This window comes from Acomys russatus, chromosome 20 (genome assembly GCF_903995435.1).
Source record: "Acomys russatus chromosome 20, mAcoRus1.1, whole genome shotgun sequence".
In the NCBI taxonomy this organism is placed as follows: Eukaryota; Metazoa; Chordata; class Mammalia; order Rodentia; family Muridae; genus Acomys; species Acomys russatus.
In genome coordinates this window covers 32,417,561-32,445,365 of record NC_067156.1, presented here as the reverse complement: position 1 = coordinate 32,445,365, position 27,805 = coordinate 32,417,561, and the positions used below count along the sequence as shown (strand labels likewise).

The 27,805-nt window shown below is 40.4% G+C and overlaps 1 protein-coding gene and 1 non-coding gene across 4 annotated transcripts in view; one reads left to right on the top strand and one right to left on the bottom strand.

The window, feature by feature from the left end:
* The first annotated feature begins 2,293 nt into the window (after positions 1-2,293).
* Positions 2,294-2,395, top strand: LOC127204869 (U6 spliceosomal RNA). Its single transcript, XR_007832555.1, has one exon. It is a non-coding gene; the product is annotated as a U6 spliceosomal RNA (small nuclear RNA).
* Positions 2,396-7,796: 5,401 nt separating this feature from the next.
* Myot (myotilin) overlaps positions 7,797-27,805 on the bottom strand; it is a 31,516-nt gene continuing 11,507 nt past the window's right edge. Inside the window, exons 3-11 of one of the 3 annotated variants that reach the window (XM_051163930.1) lie at positions 21,858-22,264; positions 17,518-17,692; positions 16,589-16,690; positions 14,632-14,681; positions 13,959-14,091; positions 12,913-13,120; positions 9,275-9,440; positions 8,649-8,782; positions 7,797-8,467 (exon numbers count right to left, since the gene is read on the bottom strand). In XM_051163930.1, coding sequence (XP_051019887.1) covers positions 8,295-8,467; positions 8,649-8,782; positions 9,275-9,440; positions 12,913-13,120; positions 13,959-14,091; positions 14,632-14,681; positions 16,589-16,690; positions 17,518-17,692; positions 21,858-22,210 — 1,494 coding nt within the window. In that variant the 5' untranslated portion in view covers positions 22,211-22,264 and the 3' untranslated portion in view covers positions 7,797-8,294. Of the gene's footprint in view, positions 8,468-8,648; positions 8,783-9,274; positions 9,441-12,912; positions 13,121-13,958; positions 14,092-14,631; positions 14,682-16,588; positions 16,691-17,517; positions 17,693-21,857; positions 22,356-27,805 lie in introns of those variants that run through there. The other 2 variants (XM_051163933.1, XM_051163932.1) reach the window with 2 other exon arrangements.

Here is a 27,805-nt window from a genome sequence, read left to right as displayed (position 1 = left end):
TATGGTTGTCTCTAGTATTACCAGGGGTTCTTATTGGCCAGAACAATAACAACAAAATGGACATCTAAGGAATACATACGTTTAAGCCATAGAGGAAAAAAAAAGTAGTAGCTTTATGCATCCAGCATGGGGAAAACCTGAGTCCTCCCCTATCTCTTGTTCCCTGTCTGGACACCTGGCTGTGCCTTCTTGTCAGTTCCTCCTATGCAACATTTTATGAGCAGCAGCCATCTCAGAGAACCCACTTTGCACTTACCTATGTTTTTTTAACTGCTTCATCAAGACTACAGGATCCTGGTGTGTGTGTGTGTTCATACTCCATTTTTACACATCTGTGTATGTGTGTGCTCCTACAGCACAAATTTCAAGAAGTGGATTGTGTGCATGCGTGTGTCTTTACACTTTACTTTTTCACATTTGTGTGTGCATGTCCCTGTAGTGTAAATTTCAAGAAATGGATTGTAAATGCAAAAGGAAACTATACCTAGAGTTTTTATGGATAATAATTAGCATTACAGGATATGTGCATGCAAAGTAACCAGAAGAAGCCACACAACAGAGAGAAGAGATAGACCAAAAACAAAAACAAAAGAGGAAAAGGCAGAAAATGTGGATTCTCATTCTGTCTTTGCAAGTCACTGGCTGTTGCAACTTTCTGGCAGCTACTAAGCCCGAATCTTCTATGTTCAGTAAGATCATGTTTTCCTCTCTGCACATTTGAGTGAGGTTTTCTCCTTTTTACAAGTAACATGAGACTCTGAAGGGCCAGATAGTCTCCTTACCCTCATTTTGTTGGTCAACTTGCTCAAAACTCAGGACAGGAAAGGAGCTAAGTATGGACCTCTGAAAGCCTTAGCTTCCCCACTGTCCAAATGTCTCTTCCATCAAGTTGCTGTTAAATCCACTGCTGAGAATTGATGGGAGAGTATCTTTCTCAGCCCAGAACAAAAGTGTAATGTGAGTAAAGCCTTACTTTTAAATATTTATAAAATCAATTTATTTCATGTGTGTAAATGTTTTTGCCTGCATGTATGGACATACATTAAGTGCTCATAGTGCACAGAGAAACCAGACGAGGACATCAGATTCCCTGGAACTAGAGTTACAGTTTTGGGCTGCCATGTGGGTACTGGGAACTGAACCCAGGTCCTCTGCAATACCAGCAAGTGCTCTTAAAGGCTGAGCCATCTCTTCAGCTTCCAGCATGAAGAAGGTCTTGCTTTTAAATCTCAACTGCACAGCGGAATGCGTTCTCTCATTCTACAACCCTAACTCAGATCTCACCAAATGAAGCTTTGCCAAATGCTGACACAGCCTGCTCTGATCTCCAGCTAAGTCCTTATGACACAGAACATACAAGTTAGCTCACACTAGGCTCTGTTCTTCCCTCATGGTCTCATTTATAGAAGTAGGAAGTACAGAAGATACTTTCAATTCATTATGAACATTCTACAGTAACTTGCAAATATGACATTTCATAATGTACAATGGTTGACTGATTAATTCTAAGCCATGCAAACCTGACTTGGGTCTTCTTAGATACAAGTACAAAGAATAACCCAGGTAAACCAACATGTGGCTGGCTCCCAACTGCCAGCTTTCCTAGATAAAATAGATTATTGTTTTGTTGATGGAACTGTCCTGTTGTTGTTGTTGTTGTTGATGATGATGATGATGGAACTGTCCCGGTCCTATCAATAAAATTAATGGCATTAATCTAGGCACACTATTCTAGGGACTTCATATTATTTTCATAGACCTGTATAATCTTAGCCTTAGCATTTTAAAAATATGGTTCCCACTCTATAAGAACACCATAATGTACTTTTAAAAATATTAGTAGCCCCTCTCTCCACTTCTTGGTGAGGCATTCTATAAACTATTGTATGTAATTCTCAAGTATTTAAAAAAAATTTTTTTTTTACCATGAATGTGTATAAAACTCGTTTTTTGGATGTGTGTGTGTGTGTGTGTGTGTGTGTGTACATGAGCTTGAGTTTACATGTATGGGTGCACACAAGTGTGCAAGTATATGGAGGTCAGAGGTTGGTGTCAGATGTCTTTCTTGGTCTCTTTCAAGCTCATATGTTGAAGCGGGGTCTTGCTATGACACTCTGGTTAACCAGCTTGTCTGAGGGATCCTCCTAAGTGCTGGCATTTCACGTGGGCTTCTATGCTGTTCTATGGCTTCTTCTTCTGAATTTAACCCCTTTCCCATACTGAAACATTCCTCTCAAAGGGAAGGAGGAGTCACAAAGAGTCATGTATGCAGAGAACACAAACTTGGAAGAGTGCTCACTTCTGAAGAGCTTATACTAAAATCAGAAGGCTATAGAGATGAGCATGACCTCTGAGCAGGAATGACATGCAAATTTATTAAGCATTCCATATTAAAAAAATACCAACAGCAACTTGGAAGCTTCTCTTTTGTTTGTTTATTTGGTTGGTTGGTTTTTCAAGACAGAGTTTCTCTGTGTAGCCTTGGCTGTCCTGGACTCGCTTTGTAAACCAGGATGGCCTCGAACTCACAATGATTCACTTGCCTCTGCCTCCCAAGTGCTGGGATTAAAGGCGTGTGCCACCACCACCTGGCACAACTTGGGAGCTTCTTGAAGGCTCCTCTCAATGGTGTAAGGCAGAGTGAACAGTTGCTGGGGTGGAGACTCTAAGCAGCCAAACAGCAGGAAGACAGAGTCAACCAGAGATGTAGCAACTGAAGGGCTGGCCACATGCTCTGCAGAGAGCTCCAGCAGCTCCAAGGGTGCAGCTTAGGGGATTCATCGCCTATGTTGGGCTAGGTTTTTTGGTGATGCAGGAGTCATCCCTGTCCCTTGTAAGTAACCTCTCCCCCAAACTCCTGTGGGTAACCTGATTTTTAAAAATCCACTACTTTCATCAAATTGGACATTGGTGCAAACGTTACTGTGGTCTGGCCTGGGCTCCTTTTCGGGGATGAGTCAAAGTGTGTGTTATGGCACAACACATGAGCAGTTGGCACTTCCATGGGAGCTCTGCATTTGAACACCAGTCTTTACTCATTAAGGAATGGAGGACTGAGGACTTTACCCGTTGAGCCATCTCCCCGCTCCAAAACTTGAGTGCTATTTTCCTCTACTCATCGTTGTACAAATTCTTTCCTCTTCAAACATATATTTATAAATTTCTAATTCAATTTATACTATGCTTTTGATCATTTATTTTAACTGCTACTTAATACTGGCCAGTTCATTTTCCTACTGATGCAGACTTAAATTACTTTCATCTTTTCCCGGGTTAAAAAAAAAAATGCTCTGGGGCTGGAGGGATGGCTCACAACCACCTATAATGTGATCTGATGCCCTCTTCTGGCCTTCAGGTGCACATGTAATTCACATACACAAAATAAATAAATACATCTTTTTTTTTCCTTTTTTTATTATTAATTTATTCAAATTACATCTCAGTTGTTAGCCCATCCCTTGTGTCCTCCCATTCCTCCCTCCCTCCCGCTTCCCCCCTTATTCCCCTCCCCTATGTCAGTGACTGAGGGGGACCTCCTCCCACTGTATATGCTCATAAGGTATCGAGTCTCGGTGATCTATTTCCTTCCTCTGAGTGCCACCAGGCGTCCCCATCCAAGGGACATGGTCAAATATGGGGCACCAGAGTTTGTGTGAAAGTCAGCTCTCCTTCTCCACTTAACGGTGGAGAATGTCCTGTCCATCGGCTAGTCTGGGTAGGGGTTCGAAGTTTACTGCCTATATTTTCCTTGGCTGGTGCCATAGTTTGAGGAGGACCCCAGGGCCCAGACCCACCTGTAGTTTTCCAGGACCCTCTGGATCCTTCTATTTCCTCATTCTCCCAGGCTTCTCACATGGCTCAGTGGTTAAGAGTGCCACCTGCTCTTTCAGAGGTCCTGAGTTCAATTCCCAGCAACCACATGGTGGCTCACAACCATCTATAATGTAATCTGATACCCTCTTCTGCAGATAAAGCACTCATATGCAATAAATAAAATAAATAAATCTAAAAAAAATAAATACATCTTTTAAAAATGCTGCAAGGATTTAGTATTAAATGTGGTAGTCACAATCTGTGCCCCATATAAGGTCCAGCCATCTATCTTCAACAACTCAATTAAAAGAACTGAATTAATAGTGTGGAAGAGAAAAGGAAGATTTTTTATTCAAATTGGCTTCATTGGGAAGAGGGATGAAGAGATCCAGTATACCTCTGAGCTCCACTTTGGGGTCCTGAAGTAAAATTAAACTAGGGGGGGCAAGGATATGCATAATTAAGCAGTCTGGGTAAGGTGTGGTTCCCCCACACCCCACCGGCCCATCATTTTTTGGGCTTCAGATGCTTACTGTAAGGTCACAAGTTGGTACCACTGTGTTAAATCTCTTTCTGGGAGACAGCTTCCCTTCTGGCTGAGGCCTTCTTCTTTTCTCAGAGTGAGATTGCTGAGGGAATTCCCATTTCTGTGGGCTAGGCTGCTTCAACAGTCTCACAGATTGAGAGACTCACGTGTCTCATTAGATCTCCATCTCTGTCAGGCAGGTTATAGAACGTTCTTATTCAAAGAGTTTCCCTGTGATATGTATTTGTAATTGATAAGTATGCATGTCTGTAGGTTGGTAATGCCAAATAGCTCCCAACCACCCAATCCCTTCCCAAAGGCTTTCTTCTTAACATTACCTCATTGGGGGCCAAGTTCCTAGGTCATAAAGTCTAGGGAAATATACAAACTAAAGCAGTCAGTAGTAAATGCTATAAAGAAATATAAAGTAGGGCTGGAGAGATGGCTCAGAGGTTAAGAGCACTGGCTGCTCTTCCAAAGGTCCTGAGTTCAATTCCCAGCAACCACATGGTGGCTCACACCCATCTATAATGAGATCTGGCGCCCTCTGCTGGTGTGCAGGTGTACGTGCAGGCAAGAACACTATATACATAACCAATAAATAAATCTTCAAAAAAAAGAAATATAAAGTATACTTTCCCTTTTATTAAGGAATAGCATTTACTCAGAAAATAAAATATATAGAAAATGTAAGTGCTGGGGCTGGAGAGCTGGCTCAGGGGTTACGAGCTCTAACTGCTCTGTCAGAGGACCAGGGTTCAATTCCCAGCACTCACATGGCATCTCCCAACCATCTGTAACTCCAGTTCCAGGGGACTCAACGTCCTCACACAGATATACATGCAGGCAAAACACCAATGCACATAAAAATAATTAAATCATTAAAAAAATGTAATTATTTTCTCTTCATATTTCATATGTTTAGAGACTGACCTCCTACTTAGTCATTCCTGCCATAGCTTTGGCTTAAGGAGTGTTCCCTCCTTATATACAGATGACCTTGGTTAAGGACACACCTAATGAATACATTTCAGACTCTTCAGAAGGCAGATCTTATGAAGCAAGTGAGGGTAAGAGCAGAAGGGTTCCTGTCCCCAGGAAAGAAAAGGGCCTGAAGAAGATTGTAAATGCCCAAGTAAACCTTTCAATTCATTTAGGAAGTGCATGCTAGCTGGCATGCTCGTGGCCTAGCAAAATGCATGCCGGGAGAATGTAGATGTCATACAATGGTGCTCTGCCTCTTGTCATGTAGACATCGCCTTCTGACTTTGGGCTTCTGTTGGGGGGGGGGGGAATGGTCTGATGTATTTTGATGCTGCTTACTGCTTGCTGTCTCTGTGACCCATCTTTTGATTAATAAAAAGACATCCCACCTGGTCAGGGCAAAGGAGATGGGTGGGGCTTGGGGAGAGAGAGGAATCCTGGGGAGAAGAAAGAAAGACCACCATGAGGAGGAAGGAGGAAGACCAGAGGAGGAGGAGAAGGGTGCCATGGGTTAGATGGAGGAGAAACATATGGCCGGCATGGATGGAGAATCTGTCCCAGATGAAAAACATTAACAAGTATTTGGGATTATGGATGGGAGGTAGCTTGATAGAAATTGGTAGAAGCAGATGGCATGGGATTGAGGCAGGGATCCCATACTTGCCCCACTATGGGAAGTAGTTTAGAAGATTGATATCTGCCCTGCCCCAAGTTAACTAAGGCTACTTTAAAATATAACAAGTGTCAGTGTCATAATTGTTTGCAAGCTGGGCATACTGACCCTACAGATAATACAGATAATTTAAAAACAATAGGCTTTAAAAGTCATAATAACTAATTATAATGGTATCATATTTCTTAAATACTATTAACATTTAGTGTATGTTTAATTTCATTTTCAGCTGTAGTCAGAGGAAACCGAAGTGCTAAGAGACGAAACAATTTACCCCAAAGTCGAAGCAAAGTCCATGGATGCCAAGCCCACATGCTTTGCTGTGAGGCCTTGCTGTCCCTGCTACTTGCAGCATCTGGTTGCTTTTAAGAGTTGTTGCTGGGGCAGCAACATAGCTCAGCACATTAAGGCACATTAAGGCACTTGCCACTAAACCTGACAACATGAGTGACATCTCTGGGACTTACATGAGAGGAGGAGGGAACCAGCTCCTGCTAAGTTGTCCACTGACCTCCACATGTGTCCTCCTATTCATTAACACACTGAGAGTCAGAAGCTGTTATATGATCAATGGCCATTACAGTAGCTGACAGAAGTCCTGGGACTCAGACCAACATCTTGTCCAGGAACTTTGCAAACAAACTATAGAAAAGGCCAATACTACTACTATTACTACTGATAATAATAATAATAATAATAATAATAATAATAATAATAATAATAATAATAATAATAGTGAATTAAGGAAGTTCAAACCTACGAGTATGGATTCTTATAGCTGTAAAAGAGGAAACTAAAGTGGAATTCTGTCCAAAGTTCTCCAGGGTAGCCTATGTCGAATACCACTGAGCTGTTTTGAAAGCAAGCATAAAGACACTTTTGTTACCGCCCTGAAAGAAGTGGAGAGTGGCGAGTATAAATGCTGTTTGTACAGATGTAAAGCAAAACTAGACCACACAGTAGCAAGTGCCAAGAACTGTCTTTCATTGAAGGAGCAGAAGAGGCCATGCAAAGGCCACCGCTGGTGGATTAGTGGCCCACGACAAAGAAACAGCCATTGTTGTTGCTTAAGATAGTTTCATGAAAGGATTTGTATCTACCTGTGCTTGCACTGTCAGTGTGTTACAAAATTAAATGGTCTAACATAGCAAGTTATTTTGTTTGAAAAACATGTGAGGCCAAACATCCAAACAGTCTTGAAATGTACATTAAATATACAAAACTTAAAGATGACCTTTAGAGATGGTTCTCGTTCCACTGAACTAGTTCTTTTGAGTCAACATAAAATCATAAACTAAGGAGTATGACTGATGTTACTATGGCTGCCTTTGAAGTGTAAGTCATGGGAGGCATTTTCAGAAGTAGCTGCCTGAGCCATAAGCTTCATTCCCTTCTCCGGGCATGTGTGTTGGATTTTTTTTTAATTCACAGTTGTGGGAAAGAATAAGCCTTGTCACAGGTGGGAGCAGTCTTGGCGGGCTTTACCCTTGGGGCATCCCATGAATACCTTGTGACAGACTGAGTGGAGCCAGTTGGGGAAGAGAGAACAACAAAGTCAGCGGGGCGAGAGAGTGTGTAGAGCAGCGGACCAGCTGGACCAGCACGCGGGCCAGAGAGACACCTAAGGACCCGTCCCATGGAACGGCTACCGGAAGGTTCACTCTTTTGTCCCTTTCACCTTTTTCCTTCTTGTATAAGCTAGTTGGGTTGTATAATAAAGTTTAATTGCTAAGAAACAGAGTCAACATACAATTTTTTTTTTCCTGAGAGTTGTTTCACATACAAAACCCACATGTCTGATCAGGAAGAGCATTCTAGACTCTCATGAAGATAAGACCAGCCTGTTTTAACTATTTGAATTTTATTCTTTTGACATGAAATTGTGGAACACTCAGATAAGCTGTATCACATTAGTATTCCTACAAGAGAAAAGAGGTAAATACACTTGTGTTAAGCAATACCCATAAACGTTACTGCAAGCATCAGTGGTGTTTAAAATGTTGCTGGTTCACAACTCGTAGTTGTTAAATATGTATGGCTTAAGTGTTAAGACACTGCATCTTAAGACAGCCTCTTACACTACAAACCTGTATACTCAGTTTTGCTGTTGGCTTCACAGGTAAGAAGCAGAGACAGGCTGAGTCAGAGTCAGGCTAAATAACATCATAAATGCCTGTTAGTTATACGCTCTAAGTAAAGCCACAATCTGTTAATAGAGCCATAGATATTTTTCCCCCTACAACGTCATCAGAAATATTGGTAATAGTGAAGTTGTGTTTTCCACTGTGGACAAAATTATTAAAGCTCTTCACTTTCGTAGAGTCCAGACTGAGCTGCCAACCGCTGAAACTCTCCTTCAGGGTTAAAAGCTTGTTTCACATCCAAACCTTTCCCATTTAGAGCTAAGTACTTGCTGAAAGTTGGTCGAACACGCAGCTGCTTCGGAGCTGGGGGCGTTTGGTTTGGGCGGGCTGAAACGAATAAAAAAAAATCAATTCAGAAAAGTGATTTACAATGTACGAGCTGAACTTAGTAGTCCCTGACAGGTAAGGTGTGGAGATGATTGTGGAGGAAAATCCGCCATGCATCACACAATGCTGAGCCTGGCGTCTCTCAGCTTTCCTGGTTTAACTGGGCTGCTCTGGGACATACCTGCGACATCTAATCGCGTGTTACACGTGGTCACGCCAGCTTCGTTGACTGCTGACACCGTATACCAGCCAGCGTCCTTCTTGTTTGCATCTTTTATCAGCAAAGTTACTCTTCCAGCATTATCATGATATAAACTGGAAAGAAACAAACAAAAACTAAGTGACGGGAAGTAAAATCCTTTGCTTTCAGGTGAAAGTTTAAGTGATATCGCTGCCTCATAGAATCTAACTCATAAGAAAGGGCTGTAAAAAATGTCAAGACTGTGCCTAATAAATGCCAAGTAGTTATTGATTTTTTTCCCAAAGGTAGATACCCCACCTGTGAGTGGCGGGGTAGTAGACCATTTGTCTAGCAAGCACAAGAACCCCCTCACCCAGCAGTTCCCTTTTAATCCTTTTTATGTCATTTATTTTCTGCAGCTATGCTTCTTCATTGCCAACAAAAGGGGAATGCTAGGCTTTTTTATGCCTTATTTTTAGGATTACCTGAATCTGACTTCACTATGTACTTTTAAGAACAGACAACCCAAGATGACAATTGTATAATTTATACTTACAATGTGCATAAAAAGTATAACTAGATCCATCCAGCCAATGTATACAGCAGTCAAGAACGTCTCATCTCACCTTATCCGATCCGTGTTGAATTGGACCATTTCATTGTTCCTTTTCCAGAAAAGCTTTGGTGGAGGGATAGCTGAGATCTGGCATTCTAGCTTCACCGACTCTCCCTCAAAAACTTTCTTACTCTGTGGTTTGTAGATAAACATTGGTGCTCTTTTATGTTCTTTTGCTGGATATTGGTCAGAAGTCAATAAAGCCAATATTAAGCCAAATTAAAACATTATAAATTTTGTATGCTAACATTGAAGCTTTCCAAAGAAACACGGGATTTTAAGTGGTTTTTTTCATTGTTATATAACATATTGTAACATACATTATTACTCTACTATATCCGGAGTTCTCAAAATGGAATATGATGATCTATTGAAGTGGTAACCATGTTTCATTAAAGACATAAGGCATTTCATCTACAGCGAGGCAGTACATGTGATGGGAAGAGTGACAAACAGCTACGATTCATGGTCCTGTTAGGGGATGCAACTTAGTGGTGAAAGATTAGTCCCACATGTGCAGGGCTGTGGGCTTGACCCTACAAAATGAAATCTCTACGAGCCATGTAAAATTGGAAAATTTTTGTTTAGTTTCTCTGGGCCTCAGTTTTATCTATTGCTAACTACACTCTCCAAAACACCAAAAACCAAACAAACTCCAGGTTGTGGTGACAGATCTATCTATGAAAGAGGAGAGACTTTGAAAAGTGATAATGACATGCAGGCATCAGTGATCATCAGAGCCACCTACAACAAGAGGAAATGGGAAACGCTGACTGAACACTGAAGCTGGCTCCTATAGAGGACAAATGAAGAGGGTGGATGGATTCTAGCCAGGGTCTCTTTCAAATGAAATAGAACATTTTTTTTTTAAATGAAGCCACTGGCACAAATATGATTTACCTAAAGCTTAATAGCATGGTGTGTGTGTGTGTGTGTGTGTGTGTGTGTGTGTGTGTGTGTGTATGTGTACTGGGTGCACATGTGCATATGTGTTTTATTCCCAGCTCTCACTCCCTGTTTGCTCTGCTTGTGGTCCCTAAGTCTTTAGTATGATCTTAAAAATCTTTCACTGATGTAGACAGAGTATAAGATTAGGAACATTGTCCATCTTTTAACCCAATCAGGCTTTTATATCACAAACAATGATTCATTAAATATTTCTTGTGAGATAATACCATAACTTAATGCATTAAATATGGTACATTTGAAGTACGTGGATTGTAAAAAATTTTTAAAACAGATATGAATTTTTATAGAGCTATGCTTTCATAGTGTTAGGTGACAGTTTGTCAGACCCTATTTTCCCAAAGACATAGGCACTTTGTTTAGGGGGTGGTGGTGGTTATAATTGGATGCCACTTTCCCAAAAAATTATCACCTACTCTTCACTTTTCAAGTAGGAATTTACATTATGACAGCCTATGACAATTCTGTACCAGTATGATTCAGGATGGCTACATTGCAGATTATAGAGCAGATAAATTATTAGCTTTCTACTTTGAAATCCTCTTCTAGTTATATCAACAAATGCTTATACTATCTTCTTTGCTCCCTCTAAAACTATATATCATTCTCTCTGCCAATTCTTGCCCAGCCATGCTCCTTCCTGCTCTATTCACAATAGCTAAGAAATGGAAACAACCTAAATGTCCTTCAGGTGACAAATGGATAATATGTACATATACATTGTGACATAGTATTCAATGGAAGGGAAAGTAATAATGATATCTGCAGATAAATGGATGGAATTTAAAAGATATATTATGTGGGGTAACCCAGACCCAGAAAGAAAAACTTAGTATATTATCTCTCTTATGTGATTCCTGGATCCAAATCTTAAGATGTGAGTAGTAACTGCAAAAACGAGAAAAGTAAAACAAATAAAAACAAAACACTATGGAGGAGGGGCCAAGGAAGCCCTAGAGAGGGGAAATAGCGGGATTCAAACCTCCTTCCCAGGACTAGCTTTCATAGTACCAAAGGGAACTATACTAACTGGCAAAGGGTGAAGTAGTCAATAGTTCTACCTGGCTCTGATAAACAATAACCAGCATTGCAAGATCTACCTAAAGGTGCAATAATGGCCCTCATGTGTTGGCAGTAACCAACAATTCTCTGACTACACTTAGCACTGACTCAAGGGGAAGGAAACCACACCTGGTACTGGAAACCTAGCCAGCTTCCTGAGACTAGTAAGTTCATGGGGGATTAAAGGAAAACTTACTGCTGTCACTTTATTAGACCAGCATAATTCCTTACTTCACTCTGAATACTTATCTCTTACACACACAAGTAAGTGTAGCTCTTACCCCTCATCAAAGAAGCTTCTCTTTGCAGGAGAGTGAAACCATAACAAAAGCATACACCTGGTCAACGTATGAGAAACACTGACTGTGAGGTATGCAGCCTCAATGGATATATCTACAACACAACTCCTGCACCAAAAGCGTGGGAAACACTTCAGAAATGGGGGCAGAAAGATCGCAAGAACCAGAGGAATAGGAAATCTGCTGTGAGGTTGTTTCTCACAGTACAGACTAGAAATATCCTTCAGCCATGACACCTCAACAATATGGCTGCCTAAACAAGACCTGAACAACGAGGACACCAATAGATAGGCTAATATGGTGGGGGAACCTCACAGGGCTCCATCCTTTGATAAAGAGCTACAGGTAACTGAAGTAGGGAGAACTGGTCTTCTCAAGGGACAAGCCCCTAATTAGTTATAAAATACCAAATGGTCACCTTCAAATTATATACCAATAGCAATACTAACCAGACCCAGCAGAGGATCTATCTATCTATCTATCTATCTATCTATCTATCTATCTATGTATCTATCTATGTATCTATCTATCGGTCTATCATCTACAATAATCATAGAAAAAGGGGCCATAAATTTGAGAGGATCAAAGGAGGGGCATAGGAAGGGCTGAAAGGGAAGAACATGGGAGGATGGGAGGGGCTAGGAAGGGGAAATGATGCAATTATTATATTGTAAACGACAGGAGAGACGAGAGGCGAGTCGAGAGAGTGAGAGAGAGAGAGGGAGAGAGAGAGGGCTTGAGAGGAGAGGGAGAGAGGAGAGGAGAGAGAGGGGAGTAGAGAGAGGAGTCGAGAGAGGTAGAGAGAGAGGTAGAGAGAGGGGAGCGGTGGGAGAGGCGAGCAGAGAGAGAGAGAGAGAGAGAGAGAGAGAGAGAGAGAGAGAGAGAGAGAGAGAGAGAGCGTCTGAGCAAGCCCTAGGAAACAAGACAGTAGTGAGTCCTCCATGGCTTCGGCTTCTGTTTTTGCTTCCAGGTTCCAGTTTCTGCCTTGGCTCCCTTCAATGGACTGTGACTTGGGATATGTAAAACAAACCCCTCACTCACTCTTCTCAAAATTGAATTAAAATAAAATTTTATTATTGTCTTATTACCTTCCTAAAAAAAAAAAAAAAAGAACTAATGGTAAATATGTCGTTCTAATTTTATTGTTTCCCCATAAATGTCTTTTTGTTGTTTTAAGTATAAACTGGCGTCGAACTAGATTCTGTAGGTGCCAACTTTAATTACGCAGTCCTCTGGGATTTCCTTTAAAACTATTTTCTTTCCTAATACTCTGCCTTTTCATCAGAGGTGCTACCATTGAAGGGTCTCTCTGGAGGCTTACCCAGGACATCCAGCTGCACTGTGAAGGTGGCTTCCCCAGCTCTGTTCCTGGCCACGCAGGCATATGACCCTGCATCTGATGCTCTGACCACTTCGAAGATGAGGGAGTGAAAGCCCTTCTCAGACACTATCATTTTGTGCAGCTCATCTGATTGCACTGGTCTCCCATTTAGATACCATGACACATCAGGGGCTGGCAGTCCACTCACCTAAAAGCAAAATAGAGTAGTTTTCTATTTATGCTTTTAACAGTTTCATCATCTGGATTTGTGGTTGAAAGTACAAAGCAGGATTTACCATGTATTTATTATAAATTTTTATTTTGAAATTAAAAACTGGAAGTTAATATATTTTTTTTTTTACTATTTCAGACTACATCTAATTCTTTCAAATACAGCCCCAGGCTCTTTAAAGACCTCTTTTAACTACTTTATCTAGAACATTAATTTACGCTTTATGTCCCACAAGTAATATGGAAGCAATGACTGCCTGCCTACCTAAATGTGACATCAAGTGAAGTCCCACAGACCTTTAACCTGAATAGCAACTCTCACTGATAAGGCATCTGGAAAAGTATTATACAAGGAAGAGTTTTCAGCATTCAGATAATCCAAATGTAATGCAGTCTCTTCTAAAAGTGATTAAGTACAGATGCTCTTCTGTGTGTGTGTGTGTGTGTGTGTGTGTGTGTGTGTGTGTGCGCGCACACGCGTGCGCACACCTTCGGTAGATCTGTTTACTCAGCTACTCTTCCTAACTTTATTGCATAACTACTATTTGTGGTTCCCATTTCACAGGTGAGAGGACAAAATACAGAGATGTCAAACAACTTGTTGAAGTATACACAGCTGGAAAGTGGCTCAGTCAGGATTTGCACGTGTGTCCACTCAGCTTCAGAATTTGTGTTTCTTTTCAGTGTACATGGTCTTTTTCAAGCTGTGAGACAAGCTGTAAAGTTGGGAAATGGAGCAGTACAGAAATGGAAAGGCACATTTCCCCAAACATAGTATCTATCTCATCGCCAACGTGCCCTTTAGAAGCTCTTACTTTGAAGTCCATTCTGCAGAACCTTCCCTCTTCCATCGATATGTTTTCTGGCACTTGAATGAAGCGTGGTGGGTAAAACTTCTCTTGGATGGCATCCTGGTCATTTGCCTCTGCTCTGGAGGATGATCTACTTCTACAAGAACAGTTTAGTAATGATTGTGCAGAAATGCCCTTGATTTTCCATTCACACAAGACAGTTTGGCCATCATGTTACCAACCAAGTCCAGAGCCTCTGGTGTGGCCTGATGGCATGGTGACAATGGAGAGAGGTCTTAAGGGTGATGTATTCAGGGGCTTATTTGATTACTGGCAGAAATTCATCAATTTACAAACATCTGGTACAAATTAAAGAACCATCTCCCTTTTATATCCTTCACTAAATTGAGCAATGTGAACCTCATAGTTAGTACTGGGTTTCCCTTCTTGTGACAAAGTTATCTAACATGGAAACATTGTCCTGACTATTGGACTAAAACGTTCTTTTAAAAACTCCTGTTAAGGTAGCCTGGAAAATTGACATACAATTTTTCATCATCATCTTTGATGTTAGAAAATCCACACTGTGTTTTGAGAGAGTATAATAAACTAGAAGGCTGTATGTACATATTATATTTTTAGCAAAAATATTTTAGATGGCAAAATATATCTCTCTTTACAAATTAGGCAAAATTACCTTACTTGAGATGTAGGAACTTGCAGCCGCACATGCTCTGGGTTATGCTGCTTGAGATGAAAACAAATTGAGGAAGTTAACATGCAATTGGTCTTTTCAAATGAAGCAAAAAGAAGTAATCATAGTTGAGAGGGATGTTTCTAGTTTGGCTGAGATCGGCTCTGTATATCTACATTTAAACTGCCTGTTTCTTTAGTGGGAATCCCACAGAATTAATAAAACGGTTTCACAGGTGTGAGTTATGAAAATCAGCTGGGCCCAAAACCTGATGGTAGGGTAGCTCACTTTTCAGAAGACTGTTTTATGATAAAAGATGATGTGTCCCTCTGGTGTTTGACATGGGGACACACAGTACAGGTTGTCCTTTAGCAAAGCAGGAATAGACATGAGGTCACTTGTGCTGGCAGTACGCAGTGGGTATCAAGCTACTGCTGAGAAGTTCCACCAATAACAGTAAACACATATTAGACTAGAAAATACTTCTCCTTTTAGCTCATGGCATAAAATCTCATTGGACACCATAAAAAATACAGATAAAACTACAAGAAAATTTGAAATATGAATTGTTTTTTGATTAATAAAAATATTTACCTTTTATGACATATTGAGTGCCAGAAAATTATTTCTATTTGAGAATAAAGTTAGGAATCAATGAACATAATAATTGAATGAATTGATTACATATTTATTGTTTGTTTTGTATAAATGTTGCTGTAGTTGACACAGGAGGTTGAAAAGAAGTAGAAAATATAGTTTAGCCCCAATACACTGAATATCTGCACAGAAAACCTGAACACAAACTATTTGGCTTTTTAAACACGCTATAAATTTTTGGCTAGTGTTAAGAGTCCTTAAATAAAATGTCAAAACAACTTATCAATTCAGCCAACAGCCTATTTTCTTTTTGGCAAAACTATCAAACTTAATACTTTAAGAAAACTCTAAATCTTCCAAATAAATTTAAAAAACCCTAACTCTAACTCTTAGTTTTAACATATATGTTAAAAAATAACAGAGTTGTATTTTTGTTTATAGTTACACTATAATTGGACAACATTTCTTATCACTTAGGGTTAATGTTGGAGTGTGTAATACAGCAAACTTTATCCTTTCTTGCTTTGTTCTGTCTCTGCTACTATCTTCTCATCCTGGTACTGTCACCTTCCTTTTAAACACTGCCATACATATGAAATATTTTGTTTTTTGAGTAATTTCAACTAGTAGAGATGGAGCTGTCTTATTCTGGCTGTAACTGCCAATGCCATGACCAGAGTTCAACAGGGCAGGAGCTTCATGTAAACTTGTTGAATGGGTGGATGAACGAATGAACGAATGAACACTTCCGTGTCTAAGATCTACTTCTTACATGCTCATCAGATTCTGGTCCATCCCTCTTAGTTGGCCTATTTGCCCTTAACAGAGACAAAACCATTTTGTTCTTATTTCAACTTTATTTTCTCAATGAGCTCCCAGCTTCGTCTCGGTTGCTCATATCCTTGTAGACTATTTAAAAGGGCAGCTTATGGGGGACAGCGGGAGGAAAAGGGTAACAACCCTTCAGTTTGCCTTTCCTACTGTGTCTTTGAGTTACCTGTTGTTATTTGGTGAAGCGCAAGTCTGTGTGTATCCACTGTATCTTGAAGCTAACCCCCACCCTTTTCTTCTCTTTTTTTGAAAATGAGCTTTTTAGAGATGTTATCCAATAGAGTCATTTTAGTAGTTTGTTCAGTAAAAGGTGTGTTTAAACTCAGAAGCATCACAAAAGGAAGTAGATCCGTAACCAATACAGTTTAAAACATTACAAATTACAAAAAGTGCCCCAAGATGGCCACAGTTGTGTACCTCTATAGTCCCAGGTACTTAGCAAGCTGAGGAAAGAGCATCAATTAACCCCAGCCTTAGGCCTGAAGATCCTGTCTCAAAAAGCAAAGGCCACATATCAATCAGCTTAGATTACCTGTGGAGAGTCTTGGGCATCACTGTTCTGAGCTTGAAACACAGCAGCAGCATTCTGAGGTCCTAACAACCTGCGTGCCATCTTCTCCTCATAAGTCAGTCTCTAGAGGATAGTGGGGGGATTTATTAAGAGGCTTTTGAACAGGCCCATCTCTAAAAAACACTACTCTAAGTCAGAACGTCAAACTGCAGTGCTAGTTTTTGAATCATACTTTCCATGTTTCCTAAACAGCCTTGTCGTCAAAGATGAGTGACTAATGCAATTGTATCCTAAGAGCTTGTATAACAGTTACAGCTGGTTTTATTTGTCCATAAAAAATGTACACAAAAGTGAAAAAAAAAAGTTGAGTTGATAGTATTTTCCATTAGTTGCTTTGTAAGCAGACATTTTATGAGAAGGTAATGGTTATTTATTTATTTACTTACTTACTTATTAACTTATTGAGATAGGATTTCATGGAGCACAGGATTGCTTTGAATTCCTTATTTAGTGGAAGTTGACTTTCAACTCCTGATCCTCCTGCCTTCATTCTCTCAACTTCAAGAGCAGGAAGTGTACCAGGCCATTGAGTTTTTGAGACAATTATGTATAAGGCAAAGTTTTCTTTGTATCATCTAGGGCATTTGTTTTGTTTTGTTTTTCCTTCATACATTACTGAAAACCAAAAGGTGGACTTCATTAAGGAATTGCAAGCAAATGTTCCTTTTTGAAAGAAGCAAATCTTATTTCCTGCTGCTTTTATGGGCATAGATCTATGAGAAACAGAAGTAAGTGTTTTGTATGTGGAGTTGTCATGTAGTAAGTTTCAATCTTATGTTGGGCAAATGCTCTACCAGTGAGCTACAGCTTCAGCCTCAGAACTTTCTCATTGGAATCAGGTTTGTCAATAGTTTAATTGGTCTTTTGTAAGAAACAGATAGTTTGCCCACCTGATTCCCATTATGAAGAAGGGTGTCCTTGCATTTGAGCTTTCTCTCCAAATCTTGAATCAATGCTTCTTTTGATCCTTGGATTTCATGGTCAGGAGTCCTTGGAGTGGGGTTAGCATTTGTAGTTTGGGATGGCATGGCATTTACAGGTTGGCTAACTGAAGGTTGTTGATAGCTTTAAAAAAAAAAAGAAAAAAGAAAAGGATAGAACTATGTCCTTTCTGTAGGCCATCTTTAGACACATTGAATTTACCACATAGAATTTCTAGTGTTATTGAGAACACCAATGATGCTAAAAATATTAAAGAAGGATATAAAAATGGCCAATGCCTCTATTAATTCTCTCTTGGCAGGACAAAACTATATAGTGGGAGGAAGAATTTAGATACAAGGAGGACAATTAGAAGAACTTGTCTTAAGAATGAGATGGTTAAAGGGAGCTTTTGGGTTCTTTCAATTTTATTGGTGACTTTCTCGTGTGATGGAGAAGTGGGCATTAGGCAGTCGTGTGCTTCAGCTGCCTCTCCTGGACTTGAGGAAGCTAATTTCTGTTTCTTCCCAGTAACCTGTGCTCTCATGCTAGAGTTTGAGATTGATGGAATGAAAGTCTTTAGACCAAGGGAATTGGTGAATGCCATCGATCATGGCTCCTTGCTGAAATGACTAGTATGCCTCTGGGCTTTTGTGACTATTCTACTGCCCCTCAATGGGACCTCCAGCTTTCTTATTAATTCTCACTGCCAGTTAATGTTCTACTTAAAATGGCCCAAGCTGCTGCATAACAAGACAAAACAAGACAAGACAAAACAAAACAAAACAAAAAACCCTTTAAAGTAATGATTCCTTCAGCATTGTGAAATTGATTTGTTCTTTTTTTGGGTAGGGAAAGAAAGGAATAATCAGAGGAAGATAGAGTATAAAATACTACTTTCAAAAAGAATTTGGAAAAAATACCACCAATCCAAAAATAAATTGAAGAGTTCAAATTATTATATCATATTCTGCTCCTGCATGTTTATTTAAGTTCCCAGGAGCCCTCTGAGTTTCCATATTGACATTGGTAAAAAGAAGGTGCAGCCATTGAGGATCATCCGTTTCTAGCTGTGAGGTGGCTTGAACTTTTCCTAATATTTTACATTGTTTTAACTTGGTTTGCTGATTTGGAACCCTCCCTGGGAAAACCTGTACCATTTTAGTTAGTATGGGGAAACTGGCCACTGCTCTATCTGATGAATGTTTTATGATGCTGATGATAAAAGTTCCCTAGTCACCAAGATCCAGATGAGGTCAACATTCATAAAATGGCTTGTGATTTCAGAGGGAATGAAGACTGGGTGGAGCCAGGGTCTTCACATTGTGGGCTGGGGGACCTGGTGATAATGCCAAGGTCGAACATAAACAAAGTGCTGAATAACAGGTGCCAAACTCATCACTGTGCCACTTTATGTCCACCAATATAAAACAAGGGGATGGGAGATATTGCCAGTTGGGTAAAGGGATTTTAAAAATTATTATTGTAGTCAAGATATACAGTCGTGGAAGCTGATGGTACGCATTCTCTTTTTATACTTAGATATTTGGATTTTCTGGTTGTCTGTATCAATCTTTTTGTTTTGTTTTTGCTTTTGCTTTTCAAGACAGGATATTCCTGGGTAACCCTGGCTGTCCTGGAACTCACTATGTAGACCAGGCTGGTCTCGAACTCAGAGCTTCACCTGCCTCTGCTTTCCAAATGCTGGGATTAAAGGCCTGTGCCACCACTGCCTGATGGTCTATATCAATTCTTAATTAAAGTCTGATTTGTTCAAAAAAGTAAATAGTTAAATCAATCAAATATGTAAGTAAATGGTGAGTTCCATCCCTCAATTAAATTCCTGGGCCAAAGTGACAGAATTTCCTTGGCTGTTTAATATTCCTGCAGTGCACCCGATGATAATTGCCTAGAGTGACTTTAAATTCTCAACTCCCATCTGGCTGAGAGCAACACATGCTTGGCTAAGTGAAGTAGAATTAGCTAATTTTGTCCTCATTACTATATTTCACAGAAAGCCTGGGAAATTGTTAACAATAGCAAGCCGAAGACCCACAAGATAGCCTTAGTTGACGCATTACTCACTCTCATTGTCTGCATATTTGATGGCACGTGTACTAGACTTCAAACCTGTTCTTATAAACCAGTGTTGCGTTTTAACACTGCTTTATAGGTCTTTCACTTATTACTTTTAACACTGATAATCCTGATTATTAAACATGCCACAGCTCAGAAAACTGTATTATCCAGCAGGCTATTTGCTGACAGCAAGCTCCTTGGAAGGAATACTTAGAATTAGAAAATTCCCCTCACTTTCCACTGTGTGGTTTGAGCAACTGCTTTAACTCTGCCTAAGGACTTCCTACCATTGAGAAGAAAGAAAAAAAGAAAAGCTTTCAAGTGTCTTTAGGTCAGAAACCGAGGTATTATTTTAGAAGACGGAGCAATCCTGAGCCCGTCATAACAACGAGACGGTTGTGCACAAATGTTCAAAGGGCCAGGACTTTCCACCCCGCACAGCTGGACTTGGAATGGGTATCAAGCAGCAATGGCGAGATTAGAAGAGTTATCAACAGTTGCCCAAAGTGGAACAGCTAAAGCTGGACCTTTGATCTCTGGTTTGGGGACCTCCTAGGCTTGCTTTCTTAGTCTCTATTTTTGCCTCTGAGCCTGGTATGTGGTTGAGGCTCTGTGAATATTTGTTTGGTAACTTCTTTTTTTTTTTTTTTCCTGAGCAGAATTAGAATAGAATTGAAAGACTTTCCTATGGAAAATATTATAGTCAGAGTAGGTCATACATTTATAGTCCCAATATAAGAAACTTGGAAATACCCAGAAGTTACATGGAGAATCATATCAATAATTGTGAACAAGAAAGAGCCACAGAGTATGAAATGACTATAACAGGAATTTGTGTGCAGTGGGGGGAAGGAGACGGTCTTCTGAAATGTTAAGTCAAGACTCTAAGAGTGATATATCTGAGTCAGGAAGCTTGGTCATTAGCCATTAAATATAATTCTGTTTAATATGTGGAGGATTCCAACATGTTTTTCAGTATCCTGATTTTTATTCTTAAAAGTAGGAAATAGGTTACACACTACGAGTTGGATTGTTGCGGTCAGTTCCGCTGCTTTTCGGAATTTCAACCAATGCTATAGTTTTTTGTTTTGTTTCGTTTTTTGTTTTTTTTTGTTTTTTTTTGTTTTGTTTTTTGTTGTTTTTTAGAAAAACTAGCACAGCCGTCTTATTTGCTGAACACTCCCATCATCTATGTGAGTAGAATGTGTGTCAGGACTTGATACCTGCTCTTATCTATAGGCTAATATTGTACTTCTACACTGCTCTATGGATTCTTCGTTTGTTCCACAGCAAACAAATCTCTAGAGAAGACAGAAGAATTAGCAAGAGTTCCAGTAGGACTCCAAGAAGGCATGACCCACCCGACAATGCTTGGGATGCCTCTGCTTTAATCTCTGGTATTCTCACTAGCCAAGAACCATGAAAACCGATAGCCCTAAATTTAAATAAGTACAAAGTATTCAGTTCATGTTTTAAAAAAAGCTCAACTCCACATGGTGCTCTTCCTTGGCCAACCTCTCCCAGGACAGTCTCTGGCTGAAGAAATATAGCTCCGGCTTGCATAAGGCTTTAGATATTTGCTCCTGGATTCAGACCACCTGGCAAAGTTCAACAAGTTATGGCTTCATCTACAAAAACAAACCTTAAAGCCACAAGACTTCATTTCTTCTAGTCTCCTGTCTGATCCCAGTAAGGACAGTTTATACAAGTGACCAACCATCTTAGTTCCAGACTTATAAAACGTGTTAATTCTAAATTATATTAGCCAAGTTGATAGTCAGGATTAGAAGGAGAAATGGGTAGGAAGAAAAGACTATAACTGAGAAGAAACTTAATAGCCTTTCACTTAGGAGGGAGGAAATCCTATCCACAGAGGAGCAGACAGGTGCTCCACATCCCAGCCAAGCCAGACCTCAGAGGAATTAAATTTGCAGTAAGAGGAACTTAGCTTAGAGCTAAGAAGAAAGCTCACTGTTCCCTGGTATGTTAGAAATCTATTTTTCATACTTTCTGAAGATGAAAAGTAATAGGGACACAATTGTGCAGAATTTATGGGTAACGAGTTCTGTTCAGTCTGGACACTGGAGAATTCGTTAGACGAGTTCTCACTGCCTGTATCCTGGCTCTAATGACACTGAAGCTCACGCTATCGTTTTGTGCTCTAAAGAGTAACAACAGCACGCCCTCAGATAAAGCTCACAGCACATGCAGTGTACACAGATTCACTTACTTGGAGTCCACGGTGGACTGGATCTTGCTGTTACTGTAATCAGGGTGAGACGGTAATATAGAACTGAGGAAGCTGGCTGGCGACTGGTTATAGGCAGCGGTAACCTTTTGGCCTGGGTTGGGGCCAGCAAGCTGCTGGGATGCAGGGTAAGCAGAGGAGGACACGGTGATGTGAGAGCTCACTGTGGAGGAGGCGGAAAACCTCTGCTCTGTGCACTGGCGGGGCTGGATGACGATGGAAGACTGTTTGGTCTGGCCAGGGGAGCTGGAGACCTCTGGTCCTGGAGGCTGCAGCCTGGAGCCACACGGATTTTGGGACTGAATGAAATGTTTTGGACGTTCGTAGTTAAACATGCTTAGTTGGTATGTGGAAGATGGATTTGCTCCCGGAACGTCCTGATCGTAGGGCTGGAATTAGAGAAGGTTGGAGCAAGTCAGAAGCAACCTTAGTCTGGCCCTCCTTGAGAACACTGTACTCCTGGGGTTGGTGGGTTTTTCTTGAAGAGTACTGTTTCTGAAAGGGGGAGAAATAATTAAGTTGCAAGTTTTGGCTAAACCAGATTGTTTATTTGTGGTTGACGGCAAAAGCTTATGTGCATTCAGGGGGTCGTGTCAAGGTAAAGTTTTACTTGCTTCTATCTTCTCTCTTTACCTGCATCTTTTCCCAGGTGACTTCCCCTTAGAGCAGTGGTTCTCAACCTTCCAAATGGGGTGAACCCTTTACTACATACAATTCCTCATGTTATTGTAACCTCCCAACCATAAAGTTATTACCGTTGCTGTTTTGTAACTTTAATTTTGCTTCTGTTATGATAATGTAAATATCTGTGTTTTCTGATAGTCTTAGGTGACCCCTGTGAAAGAGTCATTAGCCCACCCCCCCCCAAGAGGGTCGTGACCCACAGGTTGAGAAGCACTGGCTTACACTATCTAGAAATAATTCAGTGTGTTCATCTCAGGGCGAAAGCACGTTATACAGAGATTTCAAGATATACACCGCAGATTTATTTCCAAGGCGCTATTTTTGATGAGAATTTTTTTTTCTGATGCCACTGAATGTGATAGTTCTACAAGCCTCACGATCGCCTTTCATCTAGATACTGCAGCCCTCTTAACCTCAGAGACGTGAAGCTGTAAAACCAGCAGCAGTTCACGCATGCCAGTCTTTATAAAGACACATTCTTCTCACTTCCCCATCAGAGTGGGTTAGCATCCCCTTTGACACAGCAGTTAACGTTGCTTTAATGTCTATTCGCCTTTTCTCTATCTCAAAAAGGAGGATGAACATCCAATCTAGTATGGGCAATTTTGAGTTGATGTTTACTATTACAATCCACTGCCCATTTTTCTCTCCCCTTGATTCCATATTGGTCATACTACTGAAGTAGATGGTAGTTAGGGACTGACTGTAGTGATATTTATTACAGACTGCATTTGCAAGGCTGGATGTCGTTTTTCCTGTTGTATTTAGGTTATACTTTCTAGTGATTGATCTGAGTGGTTTCTTAACTATCTAGTTTATTTGTTTAATACGTATTTTAGGCAAGTACTGAAACCATTATAGTTTTTTTTTTAGATTTATTTATTTTATGTATATGAGTGCTTTATCTGCATGTACACCTATCCATCGGAAGAAGGCTTTAGAGGGTATTGATGGTTGTGAGCCACCATGTGGTTGTTGGGAATTGAACTCAGGACCTCTGGAAGAGCAGACAGTGCTTTTCACTGCTGAGCCATCTCTCCAGCCCCTCATTATAGTTTCTTTTACTTGTTATTTTCAATGGCAATTAGTAAGTATAGACATAAGCAACACACCCATGAAACTGGCCTTGTCAATAAAGGAAAGATGGTGTTTTTTCTATTATTCATCTCTGCAATGAGTGGCCTTTCTGTTTTCCTACAGCAAGTCCTATCCTGCCCCCCTGCATTTTGCTGTTAAAATCCACTCTTAGGGTTATCTCTGCCTCTATTTTTTTTCCCATTCCTATATTAAATAAAGACCAGAGCATTGCACACAGCAACTGGTCCTAGAAATTACTGTTAATTCCCACTTTTTTTTATTCAAAATACTAGATTATTTAGTTGAAAATATATTATTTGCTTCACATACTTTAAACTCTGAAATCTTTATAAATCAAATGTTTAGCTGCAAAGTTTACCAAATTGTTTATCCATTGAAACTGTGTGCCTTATAATTATTCACATTACAAGCTGGAGGAAAATACTGTTTGTGACTCATCCAGACCAAGTCACCTCATCCTAAGGTTTTGCTGGCTGGCTAGAGACAAGTTAATAGCGGCAAGAACAAAGCTGCAAGAAAAGTGCATAAGAAAAGGCACTGCTGAGAACGAACTCTTGAAAAGATATGTATCTCCTAATTTCAAATTTATGAACTCAAATGCTTCCAACCAGAGTGCATTGGAGAAATGAGCTACATGAGGCCTTTTTTAATTGTCAGGGAGAAAGCTCTGGAGAGTGGGGGCACTTCAGTAGAAACTGTTGTCTCCTGAAACAAAAAGACAGCTGTTTTTTTTTTTTTACAGTGATGGTTCTCTTTGCTGAATCTAGAGTTTAGCTCTTCCTTTTCTTTCTGGCCTGGATAGTTATTTAGGCTCCCAACAGCAGGTGACCAGTTATTTAAGACCCAGGCTGGAGATAATTTCCAAAAAGGGCTTCCCAGGTTCTTAAAAACGTCTCAGGATGTCAACTGTCTTAATCATTTTGGTATTTGTCTCTTTAGTTAATAATAATGTATTTTTTTACAGCTCAGGTACAGTTGTACTATTTCAAAAGTTTTATTCTCACCACAACATTCTATACAGAGACTATGTAATGTTCATGAAGCCATATGGTTCCCCAGACAACTTCACTTCTCCTATGAGGTGACACTTCCACAGTTTAGCCCTACGTTAGACTCTAACACAGTGCTCTTCATTCCTACTAATGATATGTCAATTTGAAAGACTATAAATAAAACATTCTGCCATATCATATTGTGAAATGACACTTTAGAAATTCTGAATTTAATAGTTAATATTTGCTAAGATTAACCACTAAAATACCCCTTCCGCTAAAGCATAGACTTTCACAAAAGACTTGATTGAGGACACAGTACAGAGACACAATTACAGTCAGATCAAATGAACCCTCTCAAGGAAAAGTAATGCTTTAAAATGAAGAGCAAAAATTCTTTGCCTGTGTCCTCTGCACAAGCCTTCCAGTGTCAGTGGACTGAGTAGGTTCCTTTCTCTTTAAAACTTGTATGACACTGTTATAATATTGTAACTGTCAAGTTTCTCTCTCTCTCTTTTTAAAATCCAACATACTCCTCTGATTAGAATTTAAAAAAACCCCAAAACTCAAACCACAGCACAAATAAGGAAGGGACTTACCCTTAGCTCTGAGGGGCCCAGCTCTCTCAATGCACTACTGAAGAGAAGGGAGCAGCATCTCCTTGCTCAGGCTAGTGTGGCTCTGAGCTTACTGTCATAGCGCCTTGACTTTTATCAGCTGCCAAACGGTGACATCTGATGTGCTTCCTGTCCATCTACCTATGCTGGCATGTCAAAGTAAGAGTCCACAATCTAAACAATATCTCAGATGACTGGGTGATATTTCAGGAGTGGGATTACATGAGCTTCTCTCGTGGGCCTTTTTATTTTAGATATGAATTTCGACTATAAGTTAGCAAGCTCATATAGGGTGAAGGTGGGACACTGCAGAAAGGGGGACAGTGGAAGAAAACTTGACTTTTACATGTATTCAGGAAGGTTTAGAGTTGTCCCCACTGAGGAGACTAGGGTACAGGGAAAGAAGGCTGAGGCTGAGTTTTCCTTCTCTAGTGAGAGACCAGTGGTGGGGGAGGACTACACATTTATTTGTGCATCACCCTGCATGTGAGACTTTCTCTTTTTTCACTTGTTTAATAAGAGTGGGGGTGGAGTCTGATTCAAACAAGTGCATTTCAGGAGGAGGAGGTGTGGTCAGCGCACTTGCCAGATAATGGAGTCAGGCTGGCATCTCACCGAAGGTAGACAGATGGAAAGCGTCATTTAGTTCAGCAAGTTTTTTGACTCTGCCTGGCATAGGTCCCAGAGACCTAGCGCTTTTATTTGCAGAGAGCTTTAAAACCCTTAAACAAGCAAACAAATAAGATTAGCTCTGTCAAAGCTTTCTTGTCTGATCTCACTTTATACTGAATATAATTTCCTTCCCTCCTTCCTCCCTTCCTTCTTTCCTCCCGTCCTTCCTTCTCTGTCTTCCTTCCTTCACTTAGACATGTAAATAACTACAGAAGAAACAATCTTCAACAGAGATGGTGCAATGATTTAGGTGTCCTGAGGATCAGGCCAATCAATTAGGGTTATTTTCTTCCAATGGCTTCCATTTTCCTAATTCACAGATAGGTACTCAAAATCTTGTTTTAATTAACATGTGCCTTAGGGTTCAACAAATATGTGTTGGACAAATGTGAGTCATATAAAATACTTCCTAATAGCCAAGATTAATATTTAGTACCTATAGCCCCAGTTACTTAGGAGGATGAGATGAGAAGATTGCTTGGAGGCCACTTACAAAGCAAAGTGAGAAATGGTAAACAAACAAACAAACAAACAAAAAACAAAAAAACACTACTAACAAATGCTTATCTACAACTGACCACATCCATGTGCCTTGATCTGCTCTTCAAAGAAAACTGCCTAATTTCTGTCTCAGGACATAGCCTGAGACATGTGCTGAGATTGGTATGGAAGAGTAGGAGAAGATGGAAGGACCCTGGAGGGTTCAGGAGCCCCACAGGGAGACCATCAAGGCTGGTAGATCTGTACTTAGGGGGGCCTACACAAACTGCTGCACCAAACAAGGACAGCATACGCAAAGAACCTAGCCTGCCCCCCCCCCCCATTCAGATATAGCCAATGGACGGATCACTCTTCATGGTGGGGGTGGGGAGAAGGCGGGAGCAGGGACTGCCTCTGACATGAATCTTGCAATTTTACTTCTTCCCCCTGGCAGAGAGGACATGTGGGAACACAAAGGAAGGGAATGCAGGCTATTGGGATGAGACCTGATAGGCTGCAGTCAGACAGTGAGGGAAGTGGGCCCCCCTCCCCATGTCAGAGGCCTAGGGAAGGGGAATATGATGGAAGAGGGAGGGAGGAAGGGAACAGGAAGATAAGAGTGAGGGGATAACAACCAGATGTAGATAAATTATAATAAAAATTTAATAAAAAAAGAAAGAAAAGTATGGCAGATTTGATGAGTAGGTGGTTGCCTACAAAGTCTTATTTCAGGAATCTCCCAAAATATTCGAGCACACCTGTTCTTTGATATCTCAAATTCTTTCAAGAGCGACAAAGCCTTCCAACTCAAAGTATCAAGACTTAAAAATGTGAGTGACATAAAAATAGGAAGAGCCAGGATACACAGCATCTTTTGTGGGAGGTTATTTTATGCATCTTAAACAGGCTATGGATGGTTGACATTTGACTCTGCCTGAGAAAAGAAAATTGGTATAGACAGGGAAGAGGAGCTACTAGATTTGAGGTGTCTCAGAGTTAAAGTTTGAGATATACCTTATCAACCACGTGCATAAGATGTCAAGAACAGACACCTATCCCCCCCCCCCCCCCCCAGTTTTGCACAAAGTCGTTTCTACTGAACTATAGCTGGGCAAGAATTTTAGCCCCATTAAGGGAAAATTTAGAAAGAGTAAGTATATTGGATAGTTTTATGACAACTTGACACAAGTCGTCTGAGAGGAGGAACCCTTGATTTAGAAAAAGCCTCCCTAAGATCTGGCTGTAGGCAAGCCTATAAGGGCATTTTCTAAATTAGTGATTGATTGAGGGAGGGTCCAGCCCATTGTGGGTAACACCATCCCTGGGCTAGTGGCACAGATGTAGGCTCCTTCTAAAGATGTACATATCCTCATTAAAAGAAAAAAAC